Source organism: Lactuca saligna, chromosome 7 (assembly GCF_052625555.1).
Source record: "Lactuca saligna cultivar CGN05327 chromosome 7, ASM5262555v1, whole genome shotgun sequence".
Taxonomy (NCBI): Eukaryota; Viridiplantae; Streptophyta; class Magnoliopsida; order Asterales; family Asteraceae; genus Lactuca; species Lactuca saligna.
This window is the reverse complement of record NC_136423.1, coordinates 146,118,116-146,140,307: the sequence shown is the minus strand read 5'-3', so window position 1 is coordinate 146,140,307 and position 22,192 is coordinate 146,118,116. Positions and strand designations below refer to the sequence as shown.

The 22,192-nt window shown below is 33.9% G+C and overlaps 2 protein-coding genes across 2 annotated transcripts; one reads left to right on the top strand and one right to left on the bottom strand.

Moving 5' to 3' along the window:
* The first annotated feature begins 12,036 nt into the window (after positions 1-12,036).
* LOC145005157 (UPF0496 protein At4g34320-like) lies at positions 12,037-13,840 on the top strand. The gene is made up of 2 exons (XM_078964208.1): positions 12,037-12,291; positions 12,452-13,840. Exon 2 carries the CDS (start codon positions 12,523-12,525, stop codon positions 13,663-13,665), a length of 1,143 nt encoding a protein of 380 aa, XP_078820334.1. The 5' UTR covers positions 12,037-12,291; positions 12,452-12,522; the 3' UTR covers positions 13,666-13,840.
* Positions 13,841-18,504: 4,664 nt separating this feature from the next.
* LOC145004207 (4-hydroxy-3-methylbut-2-enyl diphosphate reductase, chloroplastic-like) lies at positions 18,505-21,811 on the bottom strand. The gene is made up of 9 exons (XM_078963093.1): positions 21,495-21,811; positions 21,000-21,196; positions 20,643-20,822; positions 20,429-20,560; positions 20,232-20,306; positions 19,961-20,161; positions 19,354-19,539; positions 18,793-18,879; positions 18,505-18,689 (listed from the first exon to the last, which is right to left on the bottom strand). The coding sequence occupies exons 1-9, from the start codon at positions 21,745-21,747 to the stop codon at positions 18,624-18,626; spliced, it is 1,377 nt and encodes a 458-aa protein (XP_078819219.1). The 5' UTR covers positions 21,748-21,811; the 3' UTR covers positions 18,505-18,623.
* Positions 21,812-22,192: the final 381 nt, after the last annotated feature.

Genomic DNA, 22,192 nt, shown 5'->3' with positions numbered 1-22,192 from the left:
GAAAGTCGATAGCTTGCAAGTCAGAAAATCCTTGTACTTGCATCCATTCCTCTCGACTTCGTCACCTTGGTTGTTTTGTTGAACTATTGGTGGGTTGGCTTGACCAACGGTTCCACTGTAGTCTCCTTCCTCAGTCTGCCCTTCGTTCAACTCGGGCTGTTCGATTTGAATAGTCGCTTCCTCTCGATTTCGCTGGAGCAAACGCCTGGTTTCCTCCATTTGACGATCCAACAATGTCTGCATCATCGCTTGCACTCCGGCCATCGTTATTGGTCCGGCAGCGGCTTCCACAACTGGTATTTGCTCGATCACGGGGGGTTGGTGTCTGTTCCCATTTGCGTTTACGTTTCCGCTACGGGTCCTTGCCATCTTGATCTATACACCGAATAAGGTGAATTTAGATCTTTATTTAGGAGAGACGTTTTAAATCGTCCTTATCACTCCGAAACGTTTACATGCTAGTTCTAATAGCGTAGTCGTACGTTTAGAATCCTAAACACATAAGGTTTCCAGATCCGATCGGCAACAGACCATAGATCCAAACAAAATAACAGCATAACATGCATAAAGCATTTAGCACATAAAAGCATTTTAGGCACAATTCCTAAAATAAGCTAGTGCTCACACCTCACAATCATCACTTAGCATTCTAAGTTTAAGTCTAGAAATCCTATAAATTCCTAGTTCGCTTAAATTAATGCTCTGATACCAACTGTGACATCCCCAAAATCACGGCCAGAAAAGACCGGTTTTGTTTATACTTTATTTCAAAATCAGAGTTATCTTTTAATAAATGGGTTGCGGAATTTGTCCCAAAACAATAATATGATAAAGATTTATCAAAAGCATTTCCATAGAAATGTGTTTCATTAAAAGACTCGGGATGTCATGTTCGTACAGATCAAAAGTATAAACAGTACACTATAAGCCTTACTACATTATTTAATACTTACATGCCTATATCCGTAATCCCTCGTCCAAAACATCACACCTATGCTCATGCGCCACTACTTGTAATACATAAAAACTGAGTGGGTCAGGCTTGGGAGCCTGGTGAGCACATAGGGTTTTCAACCCACAATAAATAAGTTTATTAATTTCATCAATCAACAATAACCCGATTACCCGTTCCCGTTATCCTCACTTTACGTCCCTAAACACCTATCACAAGGGACCTAGCCTAAGGATCATCATCGGGACGGACACTACTGCTAAGGGGATTCCTCAGCAATAAATGTCCTAATAGGCAAACATGTGGGGGATGGAGTACATCTGGTGAGCACACAGTTCAAATAAACACCTACAGGTTGCGAGCCTGCTAGTGTTCCACTGGACTGTCTAGAATAGTCCGTGGTCGTCATCTATACTCCGCTAGATGGCTGGATCATCAATAACATCTATAACGAGGCCTCTCATTATTTTATTTTGTCACACAGCAACTATTACATCTACCCATGTTTTACCCAACACATTTTGTAGATATAAAATACATATACAGTTTAAATCTTTGAAAACATGTATAAAACGTTCATCCAGCATAGATAGCAAGTATTCAGATAATATGCACACATAGCACGTAATTTATATTAAATACTTCATATCTATGTGTAAGTTGAAAGTAACTATGCACTCACCGGAAAAGGTGGTGATTCCGAACTCAGACAGCGCTTCGCTTCTTAAAAAGAATTTTCTTCGACGAAGCCTAGTATTATTACCACTAGAGTTTAGTTTATTATTCGTCGAGACTAATTAATAGTCTAGCTATTATTATTATTATTATTATTATTATTATTATATAAGCGTAAAAAAAAATACTTATATAACCCATAATAATAGCCCAAGTATTTATTATAAGTTCCTAATAACGTTACTATAATTAAATAAAAGTTATATTAAAAATAGCGTAGGCGTAGCTCACTTACAGCGGGTTTTATAGAAAACCAGGATTTCCTTGGAGTAGCGTTTCCGAGTCAAAAAGCTCTTCTTCTCGGAGCCTTCGAGCACTCCGGGGCTTCCGCCTCGTGCTAGGGAGGTTCCCTAGGCTTTTCGGGGGATTTCGGGGCTAGAGAGAGGTTCTAGAGAGAGAGAGAGAGAGTAAAGAGAAGAAAGAATGGGAAAGGTGTGAAGAAAATGAGGGTGGGAGAGGTGGTATTTATAGGGTGAAATGTGGCTGAACTTGGTGCCACATGTCACCATCTGGTGGCAAGCCTTGGGGAGAGAGCAATGGCCAAGATTGTGCCACATCACCCATTTTCGCACAGCACACTTCCGACTTCTAAAATCCGTAACTTTCACATACGACCTCCGTTTTTTACGTTCTTTATATCCACGCGTAGGTAATAATAAGATCTACAACTTTCATTTTGACACCGTCAGCTAATTCTCGACCGATCTTAAATTTAACAATACAAGGAGATTATACTGTTAAACGTCTGCGTAAAATTAATAACTTCTACATACGGACTCTGTTTTTGTCTGTCTTTTTACCGTTGATTTCCTATTAATGAGATCTTCAACTCTCATTTACGTTGCGTAATCCAAAAACCGCTCGAACTAAAATTCGAGTTTCAGGCCGTGCACTGCTAAGCCGAATCTTAGAAAAATCATAACTTCTTCATACGAAGTCAGATTTGGGCGTTCTTTTTATCGATGTTCTTAGTTTAACATATTCTACGACTTTTGTTTAGATTGCTAAGGCTAAAAAGTCTTCTATCATAAATTCACTATTTACGTCTCCTGGTGCCGTGCCGGTTTTGCCGTAAAACTTCGGCGGACCATAACTTCTTCGTTATAGCTCGGATTTCGGCATTCTTTATATGTACGGAAACCTTGAGACATATTCTACAAGTTTATTTAGAGATATCGGGATTATATCACACTTTAATTTTGACGCTCATTTTTATTCTTTATTAATTATACATTTATAATTAAATAATAAACACATAAACACACATAATTCACATAATACTCAAATATTTCATATTTATTACTTCAAAAAGAGTTACAATAGTTGACCTAGACTATTACATTGATAAAAATGCTTAGCCCTGAAAACCCGGGCGTTACAATGAACTCGCGTAGTCTCTCATCTACTGGCTCGGAACCTGATCCCGAACCCGATCCCTCTCCTACACTGCCAACTGCTGGTCTCGGGCGTAGTACCGCCATTCTGAAATACAAAGAAATAACAACTATTAGCGATACTGATACCCCTGGAGGGATCCCACCCACTACTAGTTCCCTAGTCTTATCTTAGCCTTCCTCGGTTCGGTTACGGATCCTCTGCTTTCAGTAGTACGGGCCCATACTACCTGCCACATCTATCCGTACCTTCCGCAAGGACCGCCTCGACTCGACCAGGTCCGTTCCCCTACTGCTGATCACTGCTACTCATTATCCTAGGCTTACCCTAGGAAACCTCTAACTCCACCCAACCCAGTCCTCAGCTGCTGAAGGCCTCTTGGTGATGCCAATTAACTATTACCTTAATACAATCACATGTGCTGAGGCTCGGATAATCCTTCGAGTAAGGGACTCATCTCTACAACGGTTAAGACTCAAACAAGAGCTACGCAATAGAGTCAAATCCAACACTCTGAGATTATTCAACCCTGATCACATGTGACTTAAACGTATTCACCTAATAGTTAACTCCCATCACTTCAAGGCCCACATAGCACAAAGCAAACAGCATTTGGACGTAAGAAAAACAATCTCAAACAACTCTATCCTCGAAGAGAGAACTGAACCAGCATACAATGCTAAACTCGTACTATCAGGAATAACCTAAACAGGCCCATCTCGGATAAATAAACCTATACAAAATACATTTGACACAATACTAATAAGCCTAAAACTAATTCATACACAGTCGGATTTCTACGAAATTTATATTTTCAGGATCAGGACGATGTGTGCTTACAATATATATATATATATATATATATATATATATATATATATATATATATATACAGAGAGAGAGAGAGAGGTTCATATATAATCCATAATTATTATGTGAATGTATGACCAACTTTTAACCATTAGATTAAAAGAATTAAATGTTGAGATCTTAGGGTACATCATATTTACATGGACTTACATATATTATATAATTACATTTAATAAGGATAACATATAAATTTTCTTAATTGAATTAATTATTCTTAAATTTAAATTCGTGTAATTATAGAATATAATTCAATTTTTAAATAACTACCATGTTTAATGTAACAACCCAATTTTCACATCCAAAAATTTCGTTTTTAAAACTTAGAAAACGTTAATAAATAAAAACATTGTTTGATCAAACTACATCACAACATAAACCATGTTCAAAAGTCAGGTCATACAACCAATCGAAACATCAGAGTATAAATCCCAGAGAAATCTAATAAATGCGGAAACCAGTGTGTGTGTATGATGTGCTGCTACCTTGGCAGCTCCTTCCCCTTCGATGAAGAGGTACCTGAAACCAAAACTGTAAACTGTAAGCACAAAGCTTAGTGAGTTCCCCCATCGTACCACATACCATACAATACATATCATACATACTGCCAGGCTATTCTGGGGTGCCTGACTACCCGGTACGGCCATTCTGGGGTGCCGACTACTTGTGCGGCCATTCTGGGGTGCCGTCCTACCCGTGTCAAGCCATTCTGGGGTGCTGACCTACCCATGTCGAGCTATTCTGGGGTGCTGACTACCCTTTCGGTCCTAACAACCGAACCTCGGGGACTATTTCACCCCCTACTACTATCATCACATATATCATAACACAAACGTAATATCAGATATATCTGGGGTGTCTGACTACCCTTCGGTCCTAACAACCGAACTCTACTACTATCACATACAACATATCATGCCAACATATAACATATCATGTAGTAGCAAACCTAGATGATATCACAAAGACAATCATCTAACACACAACTCCTACTGGTGGGCCGGCATTATGGCCTTAGACCCACCGCTACTGGAAGGTAACTCACCTCGGAGTAGCTGTTGATCTTCGTGGGAATAGTCTGATTGCTGCTGCTGCTGCTCCGGAAATCCTCCGGCTGTAATTCTCACCAAACACTTAGTCAAAAACTGCTAACTGACCTTTGGGTAAAATAACCATTTTACCCCTGATCATGCCCTAAGTCAAAGTCAGAGTTAACTTCCAGTTGACCCGACTCGCCGAGTTGGCTCGCCAACTCGCCGAGTCCATGTCCAAACGACTGACCTGAATTCTGTTCCCACTCGTCAAGTTAGGCGTCGACTCGACGAGTTCTCCTTCCAAACTGATGTTCAAGTCCTTCATCCTACTCGCCGAATTGTATGAACAACTCGTCGAGTTCATCTTCATCCGATGAATAAGTTATACTGTGACTCGCCGAGTTGTATGAACAACTCATCGAGTCTGATCTTGATCTAAGGAGATTGCCTTGAACTCGCCGAGTCTGGGCATCGACTCATCGAGTTCCATTATGGGTGAGTTTTGGCTTCCAACTCACCAAGTCCACCCTGGACTCACTACACAACTCGACACAGCAAAAAAGGGACAATCTCGGAGACTCGCGACTAGACTCGCCGAGTCAAATGAGCGACTCGCCGAGTCCGCTCCATGCAAGAGCCATAAATGCGATTTTGCTCGAATCCAGTCCATGCCATTCGTAGATCTGGGCTCCAAGAGCATGAATAACACGTAAAGTTTCCAACTTTACGTGTAAATATCCATCTATGGGGTTTTTAGGGTTCAAAATGCACCAAAAGAGTAGATCTAAGGTTTTCATGCAACATGGGTTCATAAAGGTAGTAGATCTGTGCTCCCGGAGCTCAACCATGCTTAGATCTAGAGGACAATCAGCTTATTTCGAAATATGATGCCCATACAAGCTTGGAAAATGAGTCATGAAGGACTTTAATGGGGACATAAGCATGAAGACAAGGGGGAAAACGAGCCATACCTCAGTGAACACTCTAAAATAGCTCACAAGTGCTTGACCTCCTCTTCTTCTTCTTGATCTCCTTTCCTACTCACTCCAATCTTCAAGAGGACACACCAAATGGCTTCAAATCCACAAAACAAGGCTTAGAACGAGGTGTATGGCTCTGAGGGTGAATGGGGACTGGCTTGGGGGCGGAAAAGGGGATTAAATAGGGTGCAAACCCCTGAAACTTAGGGTTTCATCCAACAGCAGTGACTCGCCGAGTCGCCAACTTAAACGTGTCCCGGGTCCCATCCCTACTCGGCGAGTCGGACCTATGACTCGCCGAGTCCAAGGCTTAAAATGGAAAATACTCAATTAAGATTTACATACCAGGAACCATGTGCTACATTTAATCCCCTATAATTATGGGTAGATATCATAGCCAAAAAAAATTTACCGTCCTAAAATTCTTTGACGGCATCATCTCTTTTCCACCCTCAAGAAGAACACACACTACTGACCATCAACAAGACAACCACCATATGCACGGCATCGATGGAGCGAGCTGGGGCAGATGGCTGATAGACATTCGCTCTTTTCCACAAATAAAATTTATTTGCAGGTGGAATCGATTCCTTTGATAAACGAATTCAACTTAAATTATTCAAGCATCAAGCAGATATAAATTGGTTATCATTTGTTCCAATAGATTTAAACCTCAAATCTCGTAACTGTAATATCTCAATCAGGTAAACTATTTTTCAGTTTTTGATCATTTATGGTTAGTATGTTAGATTTATCCCTTGGATCTAACTATGAAGCGTGAGGCCTGATGCTAGGGGAATTTACGATTGTTGCTTAATTTTTTTAATCGATTGTTTATTAATTTTTTTAATATTCAATATTGGGTCGTCAATTGTTGATTTGTTGGCAAATGTTTGTTTACTCAATACTCTTTTTGTATAATTGTTGAATGTTTATTACAAAGTAATTACTTTTTGTTAAATGTATATGTAGTTTAATTATTTACTGATGATGTTGGATTTTTTTTCATGTTGCACTGATTACAATTCACATCCGTTGACTCTTTATTGGATTAATAACATTGTTGTTTAGTTTCTTGATTATTTCTTGAATAATTGTTTGAGATAACGGATTTGTTCCTTAGTTTCTTAATTTCTTGAATTATTTAACTGTTTGGCTTAATGGATTTGTTACTTAGTTGCTTAATTTGTTCAAATTTTCAATTCTTTGGCTTAATGTTTTTTTTCTTAGTTGCCTAATTAGTTCAATTCGTTAATTGTTCATTCTTTAATCTTTGAATTGTTTGCAATGTTTTTGCATCAAAGTGTTGACATGTTTTGGTGTCACTTATTTAGTATGTAGCTTTCTAATTTATATGACGTTGATGTTGAAATATCTCATATTAATTTTTTTTTATGTATTAAGGAAAATGAAAAAAAGAGAACAATGATCATGCAAGGTTCAGATGATGTTATAGCTTCACTTGGAGAAGACAATAAAGAAGCAATAAAGTTTGATTCCATTGCAAACATTTTCATAGAATATCATTCTTGCATAATGTCTTATTTCATTACAATAGTTATTTATTTCTATTATCATAAGAATGACACTATATTTTTCAAGAATTGTTTCATTTGTATAAAAAATTATGTTGTTATGGTGCTAGAATCCTTAATTCCCCAAGAGTTCCTAATTTATATAAAGCATGAAAGAATGAAATATATAAAAACCATCTTTTAACCCTAAATTCTACAAGATTAATTGATTTTTTTGTTAAGTTGAACCGATTATTAACCCTGAATTCTCCATCAATATGATTCCATTTGATGACGTTATCAGCTTCACCCGGAGAAGACGATGAACAATTCTCTCCATCAATATGATTCCATTTGATTTCATTGCACACATTCTTATAGAATGTCATTCTTGTAGAATGTCTTATTTCATAACAATAGTTATTTATGTTTATTATCATCATCAAAATGTACACTATATTCTTCTAGAATTGTTTTATTTATATAAAATAAATATGTTGTTCCGGTGCTAGAACCCTCAATTCCTCAAGAATTCTTCAGTTGTATAAAGAATGAAAGAATGAAATATATAAAAACCAACTTTTAATTAACCTTAAATTCTATAAAATTATTTGATTTTGTTGTTAAGTTGAACCGATTCTTAATCATTACTCATAAAATCAAGTTAAGGTTTTTGATAAAACATTACATTCTTCAAGAATTTACGATTATTATTTTTTCAAAAATGTCTAATTATTTTTCTAGGAAACGTCTCACCATATTATATTCGGATTCATATTGATTGCTATTATTGATAATATATGTTGTAGTATATATATTCTTAAAGAATGTATAAACAATAATAAACAAAAATAAACTAAAAGAACCAAGGAAACACTCATTCAAAAAAGAATATAATTCAATTGATGGTATTAATTAATTTAATCATGTTAAATGATGAAATTATTCTTAAAGAATTTAAATATCCATAATATTATACCGTATTCTTAGAACAATGCATGGATAATAATCAATTTTTTTTCTTACAAAAATTCAATGTGTTTGCAATCGGTTACAAAAATTCATTCAATCACATTCCTTATTGAGAATTAATCAGAATATAAATTATGCATTTATAATTATTATTTTTGACCTTTTTATTAAAAAAATGTTTATGTGTGTTGTGTTCCGTTGTAACTATGGTACACCATATAATCTTAGTGATATACACATCTAAATCTAATAGTCCAAAACTTGTGATACGTTCACACAATATATATTATTCACATTTAATCCTAACCCGGTATATATATATATATATATATATATATATATATATATATATATATATATATATATATATATATATATATGTGTGTGTGTGTGTGTGTGTGTCTTTTGGTGCACTTATTACCTTTTACAGACGATTTGGTTGATTTTTCCTATTTTTTAAAATACGAAACTTATATTTTATAGTCTGCAGCATGCACGACTACTGATTATCCTAATCAAAGATTTAATTTTAATAATTATTACTTATTATGTGTAGCCCGAATTTGCAGGTATTACATCATCTAACACAATATAGATGACAACCACTATACTATTTTATAACATTCCCATAGAACACATGCAACGATGGACTTCATGCATATTTGTTGTACTCTACTTCCTACAGATATGTATTACGTAGAAATTCATGTAACAGTATTGTCAGCATCGATGATTAAGATGATCCTTAGGAATAAAAATAGAAATAAAACTTACTGACATGTATTGCAGAGAAATCCCTCCAACAGTACTATCAGCTACGATGACTAAGATGACCCTTATAATAGCTCATTAGGGAATAATAAAGAAGAAAACGAGGATAAGTAACCGAGTTAGTTGTTTGATAATTAAACATATTAAACTATATTATTTTTTATTGAAAACTCTACATATTCACTAGGTTTCATAACCTGACTCACTTAGTTTTTTTGTATCACAAGTAGCGATACAAAGATATATGAATGATGATAGATTCAAGGAGATGCAGACTATTACTCTAAGATACTATAAGACATGTTTATGTTTATGTTTTGTATCATTTATAACATCCCGATATTTTATAAATCATTGAAAAATATTTCTCCAGAAATACTTTTACTGGACAAAATTCTGCATTTATAAATAAAATTTGTTTTAAATAAGAATAAATAAAAGTTTTAAAATGGTCGTAAAAATGGAAATGTCACACAAATCGACCACTATAACTCCTAAACAATCTTCACTAACCTACAACTTGAGTACCAGAATGAGAAATCATCTCTAAAAAAATGCTCAATTCATCTTCTTTGAAATGATTTTCTAAAATTGTTGTGTGTGTATGTGTGTTCATCCTCGTAAATATAGTGGCAATGGAGTTTTGTTTAGATTCTCCGGTTATTAGGTTTGTAACTTTATGAAAATAAATGTATAAGTGGAGAGAAAAGTGGGTGGACATTTTAAAAAAATGAAAAACATAAATCATAAGGGTATAATCGTTTTTTTTTCACCAAAAAGCATGAAATACCACCAAAAGCTCAAAAACAACTCAAATGGGGGCTAGAATCTTGTTTCTAGGGTTTAATCCTACTTCTCATCATAAATCAAAATCCTAACACCTAAATGTTAGATATTAATAATCGATTATAATCAAAATTTAAATGTATAGAGATGGTAACCAATAAGAAAGTCTAATGTTAAACCATTGATTCACAACCAAAACTTTTTAAATTAAAATCATACAATTTTGCCAATGACCATTCTTGCAATTTTGTTTGTAGTAATTCACCTTAAAATTTTAAAAAACAAAACAAAACACCGTCACACGTCACATGACGGAAATAATAGTTTGACGTGGCGTGAAAACTTTAATTTTTTTTGAAATCCTTAAAAGGCGGCAATTAGTGCGCGTGAACCCTCGTGTCCACACGTACGCAACAAATAAATTTTCACAATTATGAACTAAATCTTTCTAAAGCTATCCTCCTACTTTATCAAAACGTCAAACCACATCCCTGGGTTTTATTGCTCTTGTTCTTTCGGCCCACTCGTGTACGCAAACAATTTAGAGTTGTCTCTTTCTCTTTAATTGCTTTGGACTTTCAACTTGATAATTTGAAATTAGGCTTTTGACACTTGTAATAAATAATGAAATATATGAATCATTTGATTTTGAATTTATCATTTACGACTATTATTTTTCGTGTTTCACTTGACACCTGTAAATGATAATTCTTAATTGTTGTATTATTTTTCTACTACATTTCTAAACAAATAAAATATAGGAAATGTTGTCAATAATAGTCATATGGTAAAGACAAATATGTTGGTCTGTTTTGTTTAACTATTAGGATGAAATACCATTATTATTATTTTTTCGTCTATGTGAATAGTTATTCGTCAAATCTGCTATTAAATCATCAAATTTTGTTTCACATATAAATTCTTAAATAAGACTTTTAATTAGGTAAGAAGCTAAATACTAATGAGAAATGTAAGAAAGAATCACGACTATTGGGTCAAATTAATCCGACAATCGTGATTTTTACAAGATCAACCATGTTGTATACACATGTAATCGTCTGTTTAATCTCGGTCGTTGATTTTTGTATTTAAGGCTAGGAATTGCTTATTACAATTTTCATCATATTTATATTTCTTATTTGATAAGATTCTTCTTAAATATTACATAATATACTTAAAATTTAATTTACACAAAAAAAATTACTGTGCAAAACCTTTTTTAAAAACTAGTCAAGTATTGAATTTGATATTTACAATTTCTAATATATATTTAAGTTTTGTCACATTTATGTTAATAATTTTTCATAGCATAAAACTATATACCATTTCATGATTAATAATATATTTTAATAAAACAATATAATAATAAAAAATACGATAGCATAAAACTATGTATCATTTCATGATTAATAATATGTTTTAATAAAACAATATAATAATAAAAAAAATACAATGATATGTTTTTAATGTGAACATTTTAATGTACTATTTAAATATAAAATAATTTTAAAAATTATAATTTTATATATCTTGTTTTTAACGTTGAATATTATCTCTGATATAGAGTCATCAAAATTGAATTCTTTACGATTGATCAACAATAATATTTCCACGTTATTATATCAATCATATCAATCTAATCGTATCGCATCTCTTATATGAATGATCTGTAAATATTCAAACTTTTAGATTATTCTTTAATTCTATAAAAAAAAATGTATGATAAATCATAATCAATGGTGTCACTTGTCAGCAACTTATATTGAAATATTGCTAAGAAAGATGCACGTCTAATTTAGAAAACAAAACCCATTCCTTAAATGTGATAAATATTCATCACTTACGAAATATAAAGGGCATTTTTAGCCATTTAGAGAAAGTCCAAGTCACTTTATGTAATTTCCCTAAATTTCACTCAAAGTCTCTGGTTTAAATTTTAACACACACACACATTCTCTCTCCTTTTTTATTTTCACTCGTTTTTTTTTTTCACTTGTCTTTCAGCTTAAGTTTCTCGGTTTTCTAACCTTCGGTGCGCGTTTTCACAGCTACAAAATCTCCCAAACCTTCAGCTGCTTCCATGGCGATTCTAGAGAGAGAAACAAACAGATAAACTAAAAACATTGCTTCCCGCGTTTACCATCAAAGTTTTCATTCATGCGTGCAAGCTACAGCCCCCTTTCCATTTGTTTCATCATCTTAACCGTTTCATCTTTATCTCTCGCCAATCTTCTTCTTCTCCCCATTTCTTCAATCTTTTTCAACACTCATTGAATCCCAATCTGGTTAGCTTAAACACTTGCCTCTGTTCACGATCGCTTTAATTAATCAATTTTTTTCTTTTTTATTTTGAGGTTTTGATTGGTTTCACAAGTTCGTCTGTTGCAGATTAGCTGTTTGTTCGATTGTCTAGCTGAATTTTGGGGATTTTTTCTTTTTCTACAGTTCGTTGGTTAATTTGAAACTTTGGAACCGCATTGGAAGAAGTTTTTATTAGATCTATTTGATTTGAAACAATGGGAGCGCACGTTAGCAAGAGATCTGCTGCAGCTACTACCTCTTCTGATTCACCTGCAATCACTTTGAAAAACACACAACAAATCATCACAGAGCTGAACGCATATGAAGCAGCTTGCAGATCTGATACCGATCTGCAATCGTTTGACGCCATGCTACATGCTCGAGCAAACAACGTGATCAATACTTTGGCTGTTGGGGTTGAAGTTCGAGCTTTATCTTTCGATACTTTGAAAGAAGTTACAGAGTGTTTGTTAGAAATGAATCAAGAAGTCGTGAAGGTGATCTTACATTGCAAGAAAGATATATGGAAGAATCAGGAATTGTTCGAGTTAGTAGAAGAGTACTTCGAGAATAGTCTTCAAACCCTCGATTTCTGTTCTGCTTTGGATAAATGTTTGAAAAGAGTTCGAGATAGCCAATTGTTGATTCTTGTCGCTTTGCAACATTTTGATGACGATGAAGGCGTCGAAGAGAATCGATACGAAAAAACTCTCGAAGATTTGAAGAATTTCAAAGACGCTGGTGATCCATTTACCGAAGAATTCTTCAAAATATTCCATTCTGTTTACAAACAACAAATGGTGATGCTCGAGAAGCTACAAGCAAAGAAGACAAAGTTAGATAAAAAGGTGAAGTATCTTCAAACATGGAGGAAAGTATCTTCTGTAATCTTCGTGGCTACTTTCGCAGCGGTGTTGATATGCTCCGTGGTGGCGGCAGCCATGGCAGCACCACCGGTGGCGGCTGCTTTAGCAGCAGCCACCGCCATCCCTCTTGGATCAATGGGGAAATGGATTAACTCCCTTTTGAAAAACTACGAGAACGCCATTAAAGGGCAAAAGGAGATTATCAGTTCAATGCAAGTTGGGGGTTTTGTCGCAATTAGGGATCTTGATACGATTCGTGTTCTTGTTGATAGGCTTCAAATGGATATAGAGGAGATGATGAAGAATGCTGGGCATGTAATCGAAGGAGATGAAATGGTGAAAATTGCAATCGAAGAGATTAAATTGAAATTGAATTCGTTTATGAAAAATGTTGATGATTTGGGGATGCAAGCTGATAATTGTAGCAGGGATGTTAGACGCGCTAGAACTGTTGTTCTTCAAAGGATCATTAAACCACCACAGCATAATTGATGATGATGATGATGATGATGATGATGGTGATGGGTCAATCTTTTCTGGTATGATGATCATCTTTGAAATGCAAAATAAGTTAAAGATTTGTGTTGAAATTTGATGTTTTTAGGAAGAAAAGAAAAGGGTTAGGGTTGAAAATTGATATCGTTATTATATAATTTAGGTTTGTTCATTCATATGTTCATTTGTTCTTATTGTTACTATATGATATGGAGTATATTACATAAAACTTTATAAGATTGTTGTTTTTTTTTAATTGATTAAGTATCTTAATGGTAGCATGTGCTATGTTTTCTTTTTCTTTTTCTTGATGTTTTATTGTTTTATTATCTTTATAATGGTTTTAATGAGTACAATGTTTGACTATTGAAAGTATTGAATGGACAAAACGATATTTAATATGTTACTTTACTTGAGTATTGGGTTCTTCAAGGTCTTTGTCATTTTAACTAAATTTAGTCAAGGTTGTTGATGATTCTTCCCTTATATTAAGTTATATCAAATATGTTACTTTTTTTTTTAAAGAAAATCAAATATGTTACTTTACTTGAGTACTCTATTGAATTTAAGTTATATCAAATATGTTATTTTTTTTAAACATAACTTTGTGGAAGTAGTGGTACGTTAATTTGTTTTTAGATCCGTCTAACCCAACTTTTGATTTATGGAAAGCTCCAATGTTTGTGGTATAAAAAAAAAAAAAAAAAAAAAAAAAAAAACTCTTTTAGCTAATTGGAGAGCTATTAGGAATGAATTTTACTTTATTTTTCCATGGTATCATTATTCTTTTCTTTGGGTAAGGGAGACACAATTGTAACCATTCGATTTGGTCGTGATGCTACACTTACTCAAAAGCCAACATATATCTCTAGTCGAAGAATATATAGGCTCGGTTCATTTTCAAGATCCATTTAACAACATCGATCTATGAAATGTCATCTTTGTGGATTAATTCAATATTCACCATTGGTAGTACATTTGAATTTAACTCTCTACAAGATACATATTCATCCCTAAAATTATTATTAACATTTACATTTGTCTTCATTCATGGTTACTCTACTAACATGATTAAATATGAATCTTTAAAAAACCAATTGTTATTCATGAATTAAACATGTTAATATAGATTATAGTAATGTCAATGAGTTAATGTTCTAGTATTTAAAAATTTATCTTATTATTTAATAAAATTATTCTTTATTTTTATGATTGAGGATTTTTAAAAAAATATTTTTTTAATATTTTGTTTAAATACATTATCTAATATTGTAATACATTATTTAATCTAATTTTATTTTTTGCGTTTTGTTCGAATACTTTATTTAATATTGTTTTTAGACATTGTGTTCGTCGTTTAGTTATACATAGGTTAATCCAGAATAGTTATATGTTAATGGAGTTAAAACAAAATTTTTAATGAATAATAAAAAAATTGATACGACTACGTGCTATGAATTTCTTTCCTAAACACGATTCCGATTCTATGGACATATCATTTATGACTATTAGTTACGAATAGTGTTGGAATGTACAACAATTTTGGTAAGCAAAACCCAATATGCATCTTGGTTTGAAGAATAAAAGATGTTATCTTCTTCGAATTACTTGTGACAACTGACAAGATCCATGAAGAAATCTCTAAGTGCGGTTGATTCCAATACTTAAAATCTAAATTTTAAGTACTCATGCAGTGTTATTGCAATGTTCAATATCGTATAATCCAATCAACAAACACTCATGACAATCTTAAATTCCAATACTCACTCCCGAGAGTACAACTATATGTAGAGTTTTGAACATAATTAAATATTTTGGAAGTGGGTTCAAAACATGCAAAACTGAAACAGAGTAATGAATAACACAACTTTGATAGCAACAAATGCTTTTTATTAAGTCTATGTGAAATAAACATCAAAATGGTTACAATTCATATTGTTATACGTTTATAAATTAAATCAAACAAACACAAATGGTCAATCTAATTCATTTGCAGATCAAATGTCTCGAGACTTTGTCTGACTAATAGACTTGGTCGGTGGCATTGGCTTAGTGAATGGATCAACAATGTTATACTCTGATATGATCCTATTGACAATGATATCGTCACATTGATGAAGCTCTTGACAATTTAGTGATGTTGAAGCCGAGAAAGACAGCTTGATAAAGCTTCTAGAGAAAGAGTTTGTGATGAACGGTTTAGGAGCTGAAAAGAAGATAGAAAAGATGGAGATATATAGAGATGTAAGATCATGATGGTTATATATTTCTCACTACATTGAGAAAGTCATGCAGTCATTCTATTATGATCAATCCAAACTTGTTGGTAATTCTTTAGTGGTTCAAGGCAATCGGGGGAAAGCTCATTGAGAAGTAGTCAAGTGGATCGTGCGACGCTTGAAGGGAACACTTGATGTTTGTTTAATGTATGGTGCTGATACACGCCATATGAACTTGGTTGTATCGGTAGACTCATACCATGTAGGTGATATAGAGTTAAGAAGATCATTGGTGGTTGGTCTCGTTCAGAGTCTTGTTTTGAAGGTGGAGAAACCTATCATTTTCCATGACAAGTTTTGCATTTAAAAGTCTGGTACCAAGGAGAATCCAGAGAGGAGTTCAAGCTTTTCTTTGACTTGGTTAATGTTCACAGGTGGTAAGCCCCTTCAGGGTTTGATGGCAGGAAGAGGGATGAAGTTCTTGTCTAAGGTGAAGTTTAAAGGACGTTTAAGTCATGGTGGGGATTATTAAATGTGACTTCAGCATTTTGAGAATTTGAGTTCAATAGGGCCCTTTGAACTAAATGGAGCACTTGAGATTCATATATCATGTGACAAAGGAATGAATCATCTGAGAGGTGAATGGATCATCTGACAAAAGGAATAGATCAAGTGACAACGAATCTTCTAAAAGGGGGTATGGAGCACCTAGAAGAGGTATGGAGCACCTGGGAGTGAAATGGAGCACCTTGGTGCATGGATACGCCATCTAGGTTTAAGGTGTTCTATTTAGTGTCTAGATACACCACATGGGAAGCAAGTATGCCATTCATGAAGCTTGATGCACCACTATGGTGAGAGTGTGCCACTTTTGGAGACTAGGTACGCCATTTGTGAAGGAGAGTGTTCCAATAGGAAGCAACATGCACCACTCTATGCCAAGGTGCCCCATTCGTGAAGGAGTGTCCATATAGAGGTAGGTGCACCATCTTGGAGGAAGATGCGCCAGCCTTGGAAAAGGTGTGTCATTCATTACATAAGATGTGTCATCTTGGTGCAAGGTGATCCACAATGTTCCTTGATGTGACATGGTATCCTTTGATGTGCCACTTATGTTGTGTTGTTTACTATGATGCTCAAGTTTGTCAAAGGATGCTCAAAAGTTATGCTCAAGGATTATTGCATGATATGTCACCATGATGGTTAATGTGTCATGGTGATCTTCATGCATCACTCTTACATCATGATGTGTCACTATGGATCCTGATGCTCCATCATGTGTGTTGTTGATGCTCTTGCAATGCATATCAACGATGAATGTTCTAGAAGCTACTGCATGGCAGATTGTGATTAGTTGGCACCATTTAAGGGCTTATAGGCCAATAGGCTTCACCCATTAAGGTTTTAGGTCCGATCCCTTCACAATAAATAGCGATGTCTGCTAAGTTATTTGTGTGTCTTTGTATCCTTAGTGAGGAAGTCGAATCTCTTTTGGTTGTACTTGTAATCTCTGTTAGTGAACTTTGTCAATTAAGAATACTCCCCTCCTATTCGTGGATGTAGATCACCTTGAGCGAACCACATAAATATTGTGTCTTTGTGTGCTTTTGGTTTTGCTTGTTATCCACATTACTTCGTAACAAGGGTCAACAAAACTTGGTAAGTGACATCAGATTTGTTGTGGGTCTTAATAAGTGTCATCTGACAGTATTCAGAGAAAGTTCCTTTGGGAAGGTATTAAGAGAAAGTTCATTTGTGTAGGTATTAAGAGAAAGTTCATTTGTGTAGGTACTCATAATAAAAGAAAGATTCAATAGGTAACATGGGATATGGTAAAACCAAAGCAAAAGGTGGTCTTGGTGTGGGTTTTCTTCAATCTTTAAACATTGCCCTTCTTGCTAAATGGTGGTGGAAATTAAAGGTTGAGGTGAATTCATTTTGGTGTTCTTGTATTAAAGACTTGCACAAAACAAATTGTATTGATGGAAAGCCTTTATCAAATAAGGGAGGATCTTGTTAATTTTTTTTTAAAGAAAAATGGGAGATGGAAATCATACTCATTTTTTTTGGAAAGACAAGGTGTGGCTTTCTTCCTTTAAAGCAGTCCTTCCTAAATTGTACATGCTTGAAGTAAGAATTGTAAGGTTTTCGAGATGGTAAACAATAATCATGTGGTTGTTTTTTAGGGGCAATGGAAGATAATTCCGAGAAAGGGTATAGAAATTGTTGAGCTAGAAGGTTTATCCTAGGCTGTCACTAACCTCAATCTCTCCAAAGCTTCAAATACTTGGCTATGGAAAGGAGACATGTTGAGGATTTTTTCTGTGCGCTCACTTAGGTTATCCATGGCTGAAAATTTGGATGAAGTTATTGTTGCCAATCAAGCTCATTTGTTTTCTAGTGTTTTTAATGCATCCCTTCAAAAAAAAAATTGGATGAAGTTTGGTATCCCTTTTCGAATAAAGATATGTTCCTCTTCTTTTATGAACATACATCAGATCTCAATGTTTGTGTGTTTTGTTTGGTTGTATATATATTTTTTCCATTTGTTTAAATATCATCGGCTCTTTTGTTTACCATGGTTTTTGTAGTCTTTACTAGTTACTACAACAGCATATTATGATACAAATAAGACGTTATGTAATTGTATAGAGGTACAAATTGATACAATAAATGACCGAATGTTAATATTTAACTCTTCAATTTTTTCTCTTGTTAAAAACAACAAACCCTAATCTATGCCACTTGTAGTGATTCTTCACGTTTTATCTCAAAGATCCTCATTAGAACATCTTCAACAACCTAAGTATATATCCAGTTTAATCGAATTAAAATTTAACAATTTATGTAAAATTTCCTATATTTTAATACAAATTGACAAAAAAATATAAAACTTAAGAGTTACCTTATCAGGAGTGGATGCACCAGATGTGACACCAATTGTTACATGCCCTTTTGGTAGCCAATTCTCCTTCTCAACCAACTCACCATGCTGTGTTAAAAATGTAATTGAACCAAATACATATATATAAATTTCTAACACCGTAAATTAAATTACAATTTTAGTCCCTGAGTTTCGCACATTTTTTCCATTTTGGTCCCTAAAGAAATCTGTACGCAATTTTGGTCGTTATTTTTTATGTTTCGTAACGATTTCGGTCCCTGGATCGTTAAATCTTTTTCCAATATGACCATTTTGACCATAGTTCAAAACTGATACCACATAGTGATTTAAATATTTTGTTTATGGATGTTTCCAAGGGCAAAATGGTCATATTAAAAAAGTAAAAACTAGGTAGTTAGATTTAATTATCCACGGACAAAAATCATTATGAAACATCAAAACGAGGACAAAATTTGCAAACGGATTCTTTTAGGGACCAATACCGTAAAAATGTGGTAAATTCAAGGACTAAAACTGTAAATTGTAATTTACTCTTAATTTATAAAAGTTATAAGTCTTTACCATTAATTTATAAGTTATGTGGTTTCCGGGACCCACTCTTTGTTCACTATCGATCCAATAAGATGGAATGCCACGATCCTCTGCGATTTCTTGCAGGTGTGAAGTGTTGCTTGAATTCCATCCACCAACTACCAACATAACATCCAACTTTTCATCCACTAATTTATACATTGCATCTTGTCTCTCCTACAAAAGTGGATAGCATTTTAAATAATGTGTACTGTATATTGTGTGTATTGTATACTGTATACTGTGTGTACTGTAGACTGTGTACTAATTACCATTGTGTACTGTGTACTATATATTATGTGTACTATGTACTGTTTACTACAGACTGTGTACTGGGGTACTGGTTATTGTGTATTGTGTACTATTTACTATAGACTGTATTGTGTACTATTTACTATAGATTGTGTACTGTGCATTGTATATTGTGTGTACTGTGTACTGTATACTGTTTACTATAAACTGTGTACTGTGTAGTGTATATAGTGTGTATTGTGTACTGATTCAAATATGACATGGTTATTTTGGGGTAGGACAGTGTGGGACAGGTCAGGAGTTGGTGGAAGGATTTTTTTTTTTTGGCGGAAACATAAGAACTTACTTGAGTAGCATCACAAATAGTGTTGAAACTTATGAAGTGTTTGTTGACATTTTCTACTCCAAATTTACGCATCATTGTAGTCTCTACTAATTTCCCAATTTCCTCGGTTTCTCCTTTGAGCATTGTAGTTTGGTTAGCTACACCGGCTTTCACAAGATCTGTGTCTGGATTAAAATCCTTAGAAATTGCATATTTGAATTTCTGAAAGTATATAATAATAGGGTTAATTGCAAGAAATAGGAATGTAATTTCATTCATTTGTTTATTATACCTCAAGAAAAGCTTCTTTTGTTGAGCTAGATCCATTAAGTTCACCACCAAGAATGTAATCACACACATATTTTGCCTAAAACAATTGATTAATCATTAATCATTAATCATTAATCATTAATCATTAATGTTTAATATATCTTAATTCAAAGATGGTTTCCTTAAATAAAAAAAGAAAAACAAAATTATTAAACATACCTCATCCATATTCTTCACAATGACATACTTTCCTGCAAAAGATGCTGTTGCTACAGTCTCTTCATGAGAATATTTCCCATGAATTATAGAAGTGTAATCCCCTTTCTTGTGCTTTTCAACACTATTCCATACCTTTTAACCCCAAAAAAGAAAAAAAAAAATACATCACATAAGGTGAAGTAAACAAATAATAAAGAGAAAAGAAAAGAAATACCTTAGATACCCATGGACATGTCGTATCTACTATTTGAACTTGTTTATTACTCAAAGTCAACATCTCATTGACTGCAGCCCCAAAAGCAGGCAAAACCACAACATCTCCCTTATTAATCACATCAAACTGTTTCTCTCCATCTTTAACAGGAATGTCTTTAACCTCCATCTCCTCTAGCCTCTAACATGACAGAAACAGAAGTCAATTTTATACTCCATTTGACACATTAGATCAAAATACAAATTTATCAAATCCATTATGCATAGATCAACTGAAAGCATAACACACCATACACTAAAACAGCGATAAGATACAATTGATTGCTAGAAAACTAAGCAAAATGAATCATAATAGTACCTTATTAACAGTAGGATTGTGGATAATTTCGTTTGTGATCCAAATCTTCTCATCAGGGAACTGTTTTCTTGCTTCATAAGCTATCTGAACTGCACGCTCAACACCCCAGCAAAAGCCATAAGATTCTGCAAGCTTTACAGTAACATTTCCCCATGTGTATACGAAATCGTTCTCCTTCAGCGTCTTTATGATGTCACCTTGTAGTAGATTAAACATCATATATGTTATAATTTTCACTACATAACGACGCATATTGCAACTACATCAAGTGATAAGATCTCCACACCTTGTAACGAACATGTTTTAAACATAAATTCCTTGCTTGACTGATTTTAAGTTGTAGGCGATAACAAAAAAAGTCAAACGATCATACAGATAAATTTCAACGTTACTAATTGATTGAATTCACATGAATCAGTCATATCTAACAAACTCTCATAATTCAATTCATGTATAAAAATTCAAAAAAATTCGAACAGATACAATAATTCTTACTTGTATACTCTTGATTCATGAGCTCAAGAGTCTCCTTTTTATGCCCGAACCCTTTCCGGTTGTAGTTGTCGCTTCTAGTCAAATTATGTCGGAAAACTTTAGCATCGAAGTCAGAGCCATCGGCTAACGACGGCGAAGAGGTATCTCCGGTAGAGCATTTGACAAACAGGGGCTTCCGGCACCGGAAGAATCTAACGTTCGGCAGAGATAGCTCTGTACTAATTGAGAAAGGGCTAAATCCAAGAGATGCCATTGGAAATTTGGAATTTGGAAGGAAGTCTATGTGATCCACTGTATAATTCTGTTCTGTTTTTCCCTTTTTAAAATTTTAGTTATATATTCATTTCTTTGTCGGATTTAGGGTGGAATAATTTCATATTTATTCCCTTTTAGTTTCCACGGATAATTGCACAAATATAAATTTTAATAGATAAGTAATTTATAGGTTTTGTAAAAAATGTATAGAAATTAGGTATAAAATTAAATAAGATAAAACTGAACCATGATTGCTGAATTATTTTAATATCTTAATAATTAAAAAAAAAAGGTTTTTTTATAGGTTCGTTCTTATACTGTATCAAACATATTAATTCAGATGAAATGATAATAACAATTAAAGATCGTTCAAAGTAATCGTACTCATATATTTTTTTCATGTGTAAATATGTAAATGCCGATTTTTTTAATTCATTGGTAAA

Coding starts and splice junctions, on each gene's coding strand:
- LOC145004207 (XM_078963093.1), bottom strand. CDS start 21,747: ATGGCATCTCTTGGATTTAGCCCTTTCTCAATTAGTACAGAGCTATCT. Junction 20,561..20,642: donor CATGTCCATGGGTATCTAAG/GTATTTCTTTTC, acceptor TGGGGTTAAAAG/GTATGGAATAGTGTTGAAAA. Junction 20,162..20,231: donor CAAAAGAAGCTTTTCTTGAG/GTATAATAAACA, acceptor ATATACTTTCAG/AAATTCAAATATGCAATTTC.
- LOC145005157 (XM_078964208.1), top strand. CDS start 12,523: ATGGGAGCGCACGTTAGCAAGAGATCTGCTGCAGCTACTACCTCTTCT.